The sequence below is a fragment of the Triticum aestivum genome, chromosome 2B, assembly GCF_018294505.1.
Source record: "Triticum aestivum cultivar Chinese Spring chromosome 2B, IWGSC CS RefSeq v2.1, whole genome shotgun sequence".
NCBI classification, from domain to species: domain Eukaryota; kingdom Viridiplantae; phylum Streptophyta; class Magnoliopsida; order Poales; family Poaceae; genus Triticum; species Triticum aestivum.
Genome location: NC_057798.1, coordinates 252,810,378 through 252,822,182, shown reverse-complemented (window position 1 = coordinate 252,822,182; position 11,805 = coordinate 252,810,378). Strand labels below are relative to the sequence as shown.

The 11,805-nt window shown below is 44.8% G+C and overlaps 2 protein-coding genes across 3 annotated transcripts; one reads left to right on the top strand and one right to left on the bottom strand.

The window, feature by feature from the left end:
- The first annotated feature begins 2,953 nt into the window (after window positions 1–2,953).
- On the top strand, window positions 2,954–4,042 carry LOC123041165 (blue copper protein). Its single transcript, XM_044463852.1, has 2 exons — window positions 2,954–3,185; window positions 3,284–4,042. Exons 1-2 carry the CDS (start codon window positions 3,020–3,022, stop codon window positions 3,718–3,720), a joined length of 603 nt encoding a protein of 200 aa, XP_044319787.1. The 5' UTR covers window positions 2,954–3,019; the 3' UTR covers window positions 3,721–4,042.
- A 497-nt stretch (window positions 4,043–4,539) lies between these two features.
- LOC123044620 (transcription factor ILR3) lies at window positions 4,540–10,737 on the bottom strand. 2 transcript variants are annotated; one of them, XR_006420199.1, is made up of 6 exons: window positions 10,356–10,737; window positions 6,040–6,105; window positions 5,874–5,951; window positions 5,603–5,765; window positions 4,817–5,162; window positions 4,540–4,739 (listed from the first exon to the last, which is right to left on the bottom strand). XR_006420199.1 is itself a non-coding variant. In XM_044467420.1 (5 exons), the coding sequence occupies exons 1-5, from the start codon at window positions 10,526–10,528 to the stop codon at window positions 4,887–4,889; spliced, it is 756 nt and encodes a 251-aa protein (XP_044323355.1). In that variant the 5' UTR covers window positions 10,529–10,737; the 3' UTR covers window positions 4,540–4,886. The 2 variants fall into 2 exon arrangements, 1 of the variants encoding a protein (XP_044323355.1); XM_044467420.1 differs by having other exon boundaries at window positions 4,540–5,162.
- Window positions 10,738–11,805: the final 1,068 nt, after the last annotated feature.

The following is an 11,805-nucleotide window of genomic DNA, read 5'->3' as shown; positions in this document are numbered from 1 at the left end:
CGATGTTGGAGGTACACGGTGACGTGTTCGTGTGCGAACAATGTATTTGAAAAATGTTAATGATGTATACAAAAGATGTACACTGTCTGTGAAAAAAGTTGTATTGCAATTTAGAAAATGTTCGCTGTGGTATTGAAAAATGTTGATCATGTATTTAAAGAATATTAATCTTGTATTTACAAAATGTAAATATGTATTAAAAATTTATTAGATATATACAAAAAATGTACAATGTGTATGAAAAAAATTAGACTAAAGAACATATAAGTTTTTAAAAAATGTCACTCATGTATATCAAAATGTTAAACATCTATATAAAATATGTTTTTTATGCACACAAAATATGTCGAATGTGTACTGAAAAGATTTGACATGTGTTGAACAAAAAAAATGATGAAAATTGAAAAAGAAACAAAGAAAAATGATGAAACCTAATACAAACCAAAAACTCCAAAAAATAAAATGAAAACTAAAAAACCAATGCGAAAGAATGAAAACAGAGAAAAGTGAGAAAGAAATAGAGACAAATGAAGAGACCCGAGTAAAACAAAAAAACAAAAAAGGAAGAAAAACGAGGAAACAAAAGAAAAAAACAGTGGAAAACGATAAAGAAGCAAAGAAAAACAAAGGAAAAAAAGTGAAAGAGACAAAGAAAAAAAGAAAAATGAGAAAACTGGTGAAGCAACAAAGAAAGCGAAAGTGAAAATAAATAAAAACAAAAAAAAAAGGTTAAGAGAAGCAAGCATGCATGATCTAATAGATCTAAAAATCCGTAAGAAAAACCTAACGGATCTAAAACAGCGAAAGGAAAAAGAGAAGAAAAATGAACCGGCCCAATAGCTACACGTGGAGAAAACCCTTGAGAGGGAGCAACAACAGGTGCTCCTTCGGGAGCCTCACAACGATCAACACCACTTGGCACATTCTCAGCCGCCCGCCACATGTTGCACTCTGTGTGCTCCCTCCAGATTTTACTTTTTTTATTTTTTCGCACACGTTTTCGGCTTTTTAATCGGGGTTTTTCAGGTTTTATCGATGTTTCGGTTTTTCACAGGTCTTTCTTAGCTTTTGGATAACACAATCTGATTTTTTTCCACGAAAATACGCCTTTTTTTTCTCACGAGTCATGGTTTTGCTTCCACGAGAGGCACAATTTTGCTTTCGTCAGAGTCACAGCCATGCCTCTCTGAAACGGAAGAAAACGTGTTTTTTGTTTTTTTCTTCTTCCGCGAGAGGCATGATTTTGCTTCCGTGAGAGACATGGTTGTGTTTTCGCGAGAGTCACGGTCATGCCTCTCGGAAACGAAAAAAAAACGCGTTTTCTGTTTTTTTCCTTCCGCGAGAGGCATGGTTTTGCTTCGGCGAGAGTCACGGCCATGACTCTTGGAAACGAAAAAAACACGTTTTCTGTTTTTTTTCCTTCCGCGAGAGGCACGGCCGTACCTCTCGGAAACGGAAAAAGACGTGTTTTTTTTGTTTTTCCCTTCCGCGAAAGGCATGGTTTTGTTTTCGCAAGAGGCACGGTTGTGATTTCGCGAGAGGCACACGGGCGTGCATCTTTCGGAAAGGGAAAAAGCCCGTGCTCCCGCTCGGTTTTTCCGTTCAATTTTTTCATCCGGTTTTTTTTTCATAAAAAAGGTTCATCAAAACCTATTAAAATGGGATCTAATTTTAAACATCTCGACGCGAGGAATCCAACGATGAAAATAGTTCAAGATTTGGATGCACGGTTTAAGAGATAAAATAGTTTGAATGAATGAATATACGGAAAAAAAAGAAAAACTTTCAGCGCCACTTGTCGCAACCTGAAGGAGGTGTGAGTATTTTTTACAATGTGTACTTCTCAATTAGTGATTTCGTGCTTGCTGCGTGAAGCCTGAGCGGCCGGCGACTCGTCGTTCTCCAGGCCTCCAGAGCTAGAAAAGAAAAAGGCGGCTCTATCCGGTAAAAACACGAGGCAAACATGTTAATTAATGCATTAAACCAAACTAGTACTCCCTCTCTCTCAGTTTACAGGGCGTCTGCGTACCCCTAGGTCGTCAATTTGATCAACCTAATACAAGTCATATATTACAAAAAATATACCAATATAAACTTCAGATGTTCCATTTTCAAAAGGTATAATTTTGGTGTTATATAGTTTATATTAGGGTGATAAAATTGGCAACCTAGGTATACGCGTAGGACTTGTAAACTGAGACGGAGAAAGTACAATTAAAAATGATAATCTGGAAGAGCGTGGAAGAGAAAACGAGAAAGCAAGATCTGTGCAATGCCAACTTGTCTTGAGATCGGCCATGTATAATGTATGTAGCCTCGATCGATCATGGGAAGCACGAAGGCACTAACACGCGAGTCATGCCCTGGTACGGAGGCAGCAAAGATTATGCATTTCAACTAATGGCTGTCAATATGCATAAACTATAAGTATACGGGTGTTGGCCGAGCTAGTTAATTAGGCCTGCAAACATGCATTCTCTGTCCATCTCCGAAGTAATTTTACATCCGAATCTATCCAAGTATATATGTTGAGCTTGCGACGCGGCTCCACCCATTTCGGTTTCCTTTTTAAAATATCAACTGTTCGTGCTCATATCTTCGTATTATTTGAGTAGTTTCCAATTGGAGTAAATAAAATACTACTGCAAGAGAAGCATACTTTTGTGTGGCTAAGGATCGGGAGTCAACTTAGCACGGCTCCAGAATGAACCAGGTGCGATGTACAGTACAATCAATCGTTTTGGATTCCAAATTTGCCAATTAATTGAAGGGAGCACAGCTACTCGAATCACCCTGCAACCTCTCCTCTTTCCCAATGTTTCATGGCAGGCCATAAACGCACATACTTTTTTTTGGAATAAAAAAAACGATTGGAAGAGAAAGTCTTTGCTTGTTCTAGCTCCCGGTATATATACCTCCACCCTGGTCTGGTTGTAGCAGCAGCATTGTTCAGACTACCAGAGAACCAAGCATCCACCAACAACCCCCTTCGTATCCTTTGGATCTACGCGGAGGAGACATGAAGGCCAGCTCCGGAGCATTGCTCGCCGTCATGGCGGTGGCGGCGGTGGCCACGACGGCGCTGGCGATCGACTACAAGGTCGACGACTCCCTCGGCTGGGACACGTACGTCGACTACGACAAGTGGACCGCCGACAAAATCTTCATGGTCGGCGACACCATAAGTACGTGCACAAACTTCCTATGATCTAAATACTCTACATGCTTTCTTCTCAACGGTAGGGTAGTGGTATAACACCGGCCGCGTGCATCAACATGGCAGCGTTCGAGTACGAGCCGTACCACAACGTGCTGGAGGTGACGGAGGCGGACTACGGCAGCTGCGCCACGGGCAGCCCCATCTCCACCCACTCCGGCGGCAAGACCACCTTCGAACTCGGCGAGACCAGCACGCGCTACTTCATCTGCGGCATCCCCCGCCACTGCACCAACGGCACAATGCACCTCAAGATCAGCACCGTGCCGTACGACGCCGCCACCGCCGCCAAAATGGAAGAAGCAGCGGCCGCAGCCGCTCCTTCTCCGGCCTCGCTCCCCTCCCCTCCCGCTGACACCTACGCGGACGCCAAGACCGCGCCGGCGGGCGCCCCGACCACCTCCACGCCTGCGTCCGCGTCCGCGTCCGCTCCGCGGTATCAGCATCCGGCGGCGGCCTTGGCCGGGCTTGCGATCGCTGCTCTTGTGGCCATTGCCGCGTAAGTTGACGATGAAGCAACAAACGGACGTACACAAGGTGTCTGAGTATTCGTTTCGAGGCGTGGTTAACTATTCGTTGTACCAAAAGGCTTTTTCTTTCTTTCTTGTTTAAACTTTATTTACTGGTGTTAATTCCTTGTATTTGATGTGTGGATACAGCTCCCTACTACGTAACTCCATTTTGAAGCAGATTTTCGTAATATGCTACTAGCTTTATACTTTTGGGCGAGCAAAATTTTTTTGCGAGCAATTTGATACTGCATTTTGATTAGCTTTGGTTGCCTCAATTATCCGAAATATTCTCAGAGAAATTATGAGTGCTTTCTGTCTCGTCTTTTTGATGATGCAACATGCAAGTTGTGTTACAGTACTAGCACATTTGCTCCTGGAGGCACCAAGTATAAATAATGGACATGAACCGATTTAGTTTTATAAAATTCGCCCACTACAACAAAACGAAATATGAAAGACAGTGTAACTGGCTGGAAATTACAGAGTTAAATATGAGTTGTTCAATTCTAAACTACTACTATTGCAGGAGAACATGAACCAATTTAGTATAACATCACTAGGGAGCACGTCTTGCCAAGAGAGGTCGCCACGTTGTAACCATTACCCAACACCACAGGTGCATCCATCCTGGTTCCACCTGGGCTTTGCAATGCGTTTTCACATGGAAGAATTGGTAGGCCAACTGGATGCAAGAAGACCAACTAATAGCTAGCACAACCTATTTATTTTTATTTTTAATTTGACCTGCAGCACAACCTATTTATGTTATAGTACATCAAAATCACGGGCCACATGTCAAACAAAGTAACAAGCCGATAATGCTATGGCGTCCAAGCGCCATTTGCTTCAACGGATGGTATTTATTTACTAACAATATACAACGGTGTCACAAGATAATCAAATGTCCACGGGTGATACAACGACGGCGCTTCAGTTCGGTTCTTGGTTTAACTACATATATAACACTAAACGGCTTCTGCATAGTACTCCCTCCGTCCCATAATGTAAGACGTTTTTCGACACTACACTAGTGTCAAAAAACGTCTTACATTATGGGACGGAGGGATAACACTCACGACTAGTAAGATATACTTTAACGGAAGGCTTTTTAGCCATCCTTCCCCATGAGATAGATGAGGCAAATGATTTTTGCTGGCTTATGCAACCGGAGGGCATGACTTGGGGTCATCCGAGGTATCAACATCTGAAGGCGGCATGAACTGCCACATGGGAAATCCTGGGTAGCTCATTACAGGCATCATCAGCTTGTGCCCTGCCGCTTGGCCTTGGGCGGCAGCGAATGCAGCAGCTGGGATGACAGAAGGGTGTGGTACGAGGCTCTGACGTGCATTCATGAACTTAATCTGCTGCTCCAGGCTCTCTTTCTCCGCCTTCAACTTTTGCTTCTCATCTCGCAGCTCATTCTTCTCAGCCTGCAAAATCCAAGGATCTAAGAATCAATTTGTTTGTTGGATTAAAGATTTACCACAAATATATACCTTACAAGAATCTTTGATAACAATTACTCCCTCCGTCCCATAATGTAAGACGTTTTTTGACACTACACTAGAGTAAAAAAAAAACGTCTTACATTATGGGACGGAGGGAGTATTAATTAAAAGTAATGTTTAAACAGAAAGTAATAAAAAATAAAGCAGGTTTAAGAGCTGATGGATTGCTTGAGATCTACTCATCTACAAGCCTATGGATTCAATAAACAGTAGTCCTTGGCACCCCCAAAAAAAACAGATTCAGAAAAGCTTGTGTGAACAATAGATATATTTCTGTATGAAACAGGAAATAAGTTCAGAACATAAAGAAAAAGTATATGGACAGACATCTGAACAAAATAGTTAAGTGGAACAATAAAGACCTTTAGCTCTCTAATCTTCTCTTGGAGAGAGTCGTTTGAATCCTTCAACTTCTCTGCCTCACTACGCAATTCAGTTACCGCACGGATAGCATCATTTAATATAGCACATTTGTCGATTTTAGGTGTTTTCCCCGGATCCAAGACAGCACTCAATTCCAAGAACCTAACAGGCAGAGGACCATAAGCTCCATTGAACCTAAGACAAAAATGCTGCTACAACAAAAACAATTCTAATAGAATAAACAAAATGAAATTGCTGGCAGGGACATACCTCTCGTTTAGCTTGTCCCTTCTCACTTTCTCCCTGCATGCTTTGGAGCTAGGTTGAGCACCAGTTTCTGACCTAGGACTGTTGCAATTGTGTGCTAAGTTGGAAATATTCAACAGAAAATACCAAATTCAGGGACTCCGAACAAAGCATATAGACATAAACAAACCGTTTATTTTTCGGTTGTCCTTTGGCATGGTCCCAGCACACCGAAACAGAGCTATTGATTTCAGCACTGGCAAAAAGTAAAATCACAGATAAGAATGTAAAATTCACAATATACTGCACAATAATAAGCAGCAACATTAGCATTGCAAAGCCAAAATAAGACTCGGCACTGGTGAAAAGCACATTTGCAGTTAAGAATGTCAAAATCATGATATAGTGCACAATGAGTGAAGTGCACTGTAGGTCCTTAAACTATTTCAGGGGTGTCACATAGGTCCTCGAACTATGAAAATCGTCATTTAGGTCCTCGAAGTACAGTAAGTGTGTCATCCAGGTCCAAAATCTCACTAACCCCCTCTAAATGGCCAGCTGGCATGGTGAACAGTGCAAAAAATAAAAAAAATATGAACAAAAAATCTGAAAATCTTTGGCATCGAAGATAGCCATGGTGCGTGAATAGTAAAAATGTTCATTAATTCAAAAAAAATGTTCGCGAATATGGGAAAAATATTCGCGACTTTAAAAAAGTTCACAAACAATAAATTTGAAAATATGTTCTCGAACCACAAATATTGTTCGTGGGTATGGAAAAAAATGTTCGCGAACAACAAAAATTTGTGACTTTAAAAAATGTTAGTGAACTTTTTATTAAAGTCGCAAATATTTTTTCCAAATTCATCATTCGCGAACATTTTATTAAAGTCACGAATATTTTTCCAAATTCATCGTTCGCGAACATTTTTTTAAAGTCATGAATTTTTTTCCAAATTCATCGTTCGCGAACTTTTTTTAAACTCACGAATATTTTTTTAAAGTCGTGAATATTTTTTCCAAATTCATCGTTCGCGAACTTTTTTTAAACTTGCGAATATTTTTTAGAAGTCGCGAATATTTTTTCCAAATTCATCGTTCGCGAACATTTTATTAAAGTCACAAATATTTTTCCAAATTCATCGTTCGCGAACTTTTTTTGAACTAATGACCATTTTTACTGTTCACGTGCCAGGGTCTCTTCGATGACAGAGGATCTCAGTTTTTTTATATTTTTTAATATTTATTCTTTGTCATGTACTGTTCATCACGCATAGGAATTCAGGACTGTTTGCCGCGCACTGTTACGGTTACTGTTTACGTGCCAGATGGCCAGTTAGAGCCTGTCAGGGAGATTTTGGACCTGAACAACACATTTAATGCACTTTGAGGACCTGGATGATGATTTTCATAGTTCGGGGACCTACGTGACATCCCTGGAATAGTTCAAGGACCTACAATGCACTTTACTCGTGCACAATCATAAGTTCCGAAGACGAGCGTAGCAAGGGCAATATAATAAGGCTTGGGCAAATTTACCAGAGATAACCTACAGCAGGTGAAATACTGGAATGAAAAAAAGAAGCATGGTTCTATATCTAAACACAGAAGGCCGCCTCTGTTCATGCAGCAAATATGACAACTCAGAGAAATATCATGAATCAAAGGACAGTCATGCCCTAAGGTGTAACCATAAATAATTTCTTAAGATGGAAACCTATATGCCAATATATCAGCAATGCTTGCTCAGCTAAGCTGGAATTCCAACATATGGGTCCCCAAAACGACCCTCATCTCACCCATTTTCTTTCTGATCCTTGATACATCAAAGTAACATGAGACTGCTCAATATATCCGACTCAAAGTAACATGTAGCATGACCTATTTTACATAGTCTTGCTATGGAAATTCAGACCACTTAAAATACAACCCCCCAGCACATAAATCTGATACCATTAGCTTTATCAGACATAAATTCGTCTCACTAATCAAAGAAAACAATTAGGAGTGTACATCCCCAAATGTTGGCAATGCCAATGACCATGCCAACCTTTTTCATTTGAACTCTGCCCTTTCTCATCCAGTGATCCAGAATAAGAAGAGGAAAGTATAGTTTTCCCCCTGAAATCCACCCTGATGTATTCATATCCCCCTAATTAGACTCTAAAACAAGATTGTTTACATCCTGAACTTTGCAAAACCAGTATAAATGTCACCCTGAGCAGTTTTGGGGAGAATTGAAGGTGGTTTTGATCTGATTTTTTTCTCCCTCTCCTCACCTGCGTGACTGGAAGTACCGCTTGGGCAGGCCAGGCGGAGCGGGCGGCGAGGTGGCCGGAGCAGTCGCAGCAGCGTGAGCACGGCGGAAGGGAGCGCCGGGCAGAGGACCGCGTCGCGGTCGGGCGCGGCAGTGACGAAGAAGGCTCAAGTACGTGCCAGGCATCAGCTTCTGGACTGACACGGTCGATTCAAGGTTCTGGCTGAATTGCAACAGAGCAGACGAATGACACGATTTTGATTTTCTTCCGTTGTGGCGAAACTTAGGAAATCGGGTTTTGACGGAATTGAGTTGTGGACATGCATGCACGCAGGCGGCGATGCAGACGTTCGTGGAGAAGATCGTGTCAATGATTAAGTCGGAGGGCTGTTCGAGTGGCAGGGTGGCCCCATCATCCTCGCCCAGGTGGAGACGGGTACATGAAGTAGGCGATGGGCGGCGGTGCCAAACCGTACGCCAACTGGGCCACCAAGATGGTCGTCGCCATTAACGCCAGCGTGCCGTGGGTGATGTGCAAGCATGACGACGCCCCCGACGCCGCGGTAAGCTACAACACCCTCCTCGTTCTCGTCTCACAGTTGCTGTCAATGCCATGGCCCATGGCGCAATGGCAAAGAGCAAATTGCAGTGCCAGCTAATTTAACCACTTCGCTTTCTCGCACTAGGCACATGCTTCTGTTAGGACATCACATCGCTGAATCAAGCTGCCAACTTTGGAGCCTGTTACTGGCACCACAAAATACATACTCTGCTAATTTGTTCCTTTTCTTCTATTAAAATTGATGTTCCTTTTCTTCTATTAAAATTGACAGATTTGTCAGTTGTTCCCTGCATAATGATGAATAGATTCGTGATGGCTGCAAAAAAATACCTGCAATGGCTTCTACTGCAACTACTTCACCCCCAACTCCAACAGCAAGCCTACCATGTGGAGCAAGGCCTGGCCTGGATGGTAAGTTTGCACGAAGCGTGAAAATTCCTCGACAAACAGCACTTGAATTGCAATCTGCACAGCAAGAATGTCACGACATTGCTGACACGATCAAGTATGTCAATTGACGTAAGGTTCACCGCATTTCGTGGCCCGGTGCCGCACTGGCTGGTGGAGGACATGGCATTCACGGTGGTAAGGTTCATTCAGAAGTGCGGGTCCTTTGTCAACTACTACATGGTGAGCAACTGATGCTGGCTACCACATGTTGTCACTCGATGTTTCGGTTTAAGTTGTAGTGACACCTAACATTTGACCCGTCTTTCAGTACCATGGAGGAACAAATCTCGACGGACCGCCGATGGCCTGTTCATCACGACAAGCTACGACCATGATGCACCGATCGACGAATATGGTACGTGACCAGTACCAGTACTCCCGTTGCGACCAGTACTCTGATTGTCTGAAACAATTGTTGTCATGGTGCGCAGGTCTGCTTAGGCAACCGAACTGGGGACACCTGAGGGACCTGCACAAGGCCATCAAGCAGACCGAGCCGGTGCTCGTCTCCGGCGATCCCTCCATCCAGCGCATCGGGAACTATGAGAAGCCGATCTTATTCCATCCCTAGGCAAATTCTAGTGACAAGAGATCCAAAAATGTCCGTGAACTTTCTGACGAAGTGAAATAAAAATCAGATCAAAACTACCTTCAATTCTCCCCAAAACTGCTCAGGGTGACATTTATATACCAGTTTTGCAAAGTTCAGGGTTTAAATAATCTGGTTTTAGAGTTTAGGAGGATATACATCCATCAAGGAGGATTTTAGGAGGAAACTATACTTTCCTCGAATAAGAGTGAAACTGTGTATACATTCTATGCACTGGATATGTAGTATATGCACCCGAACCAAACGAGCCCTGCACATACTGAACACTCGGTCCCGCCATGCACCTTCCACAAGACCCATTTAAATTCATGTGCAAAACCATCTCCTCTAACTCAACACCAATGAGACAAACAAATTCACTCCTAATACACAAACAAAGACGCTCGCTCATGTAAGTAATTCTAGAACATGCAATCTTTAGTCCATGATACAAATTCCACATAGGCTGTAGTTTTTTACTAATCTACAACCACACGTAACAATTATGCTATCAGCTGCATCGGTTTATGCTATAGGTGATAACATAGAGACACCAGCAGCAAATCAGGACACGGAATGTATAAACTGGAGACCAGCCGCGCGTGGGCGCGATCGAGCCTGAGAAGAGGAGAAACCGCAGTTACATACCAGGGATTGGGAGCCGGTGTGGCGGAGACGGCCTGCGCAAGAGTGTGCATCTGCGGCTGCATCGGCGGGGTCCAGTAGAAGCCTCCTGCGGGTGCCGCGGCGAAGTCGGCGGCAGCAAGATCGTCCATGAGGGGGCAGTCGAATACCCAGTTTGATCCTTCCGGGGATGCCATGGCGCCGGAGCGGCTCTCCGGGTCCAGCGAAGATTGCCGGGGGACTAGGATTTCGCGGTCGCGTCGGAATTGGGGGATATTTCGGGGTTGGGGTGGTGAGGGGGAGGGGAGGGAAAGGGGGGAAGCGGTCGTGGGCTCCGGCGCCGAGATAAGGATCAAGCAGAGGGGGGAGCACGAGGTTAACGAGTACGGACAACTGAGAGAGTCCGGAACGAATGGGCCTAAAGATTATGGGCCTGGTGACCTGAGCATCATGCCTAAGAAAAATAGACGTCTCCCCCACCAAAAAAAAAGGAAAACGTTTGCTTTCAACCGGTTGATTTCTTCCTCCCGTAAACCTCTCCTTCTGCTCAACACGTGTCACGCTGGCCCTACGCACCGCTGTCCACTCTCCTTATCCCTTCGCACGAACTACACGTCGCACAACCCACATGTTTTCCTCTGCTTCATCCCTTACCTTTTCCCCCACTCATGGATCACATCATTTCTTCGCTCCGGCAGTTCGTGTCCTACCGTCACGCATAAATCAGGCCGCTGTTGTAGGGGGAGTGTTGCAGCGAAGCCACCGGCGCGTAGTAGGATATTGTGATGGAGCTAAGACACGCGTGTGGGGGGAGGCCGTCGGTGCTGCGATGGAGCACCGCCGCACTTGTGGTGGGGCCGCACTAAATCTTCGCCAATGACCATCGGGTGCTGCGATGGGAGATGTGACGGCAGCCGGTGCTGTGATGGAGCAACACCCGCGTGGCGGGGCACTACAGTGAAGCATGCGACGGCCATCGGGGTGCTACGATGGAGCGCCGCCGCTAGGCACTGAAGCTTCGGCGGCGGCCATCAGGTGCTGCAATGGGAAATGCTACGGCATCCGGTGTTGCGATGGAGCACCACCACGCGGTGTGGCACTGCAGCGAATCATGGACGACCGTTCGGGTGCTGCGATGGAGCACCACCGCACGGTGGGACGCCGTAGCGAAGCATGCGACGGGCGTTCGGGTGCTGCGATGGAGCACCACCGCACCGTTGGCGGTGCTCGCCGGTGGAGCATCGTTGCCCTACCAGCGAGGGGTGCGACTCCTGCTACGAGCCAGGCGGTGCTGCTTCCCCACGACAACACGGTCTTTGCTTTTGTTGCGGCTGCGATGAGAGGAGAAGGACCTGTCCGATGCGTTGACCAGATCCAACAACTGTGGGGGTGAATCCAAAAACGCGCGACCCGATTGATATCCCTAGGAAATCATTCGGATGATTTGTTGCAGCCGCCAAAAAGTAGATGCGTA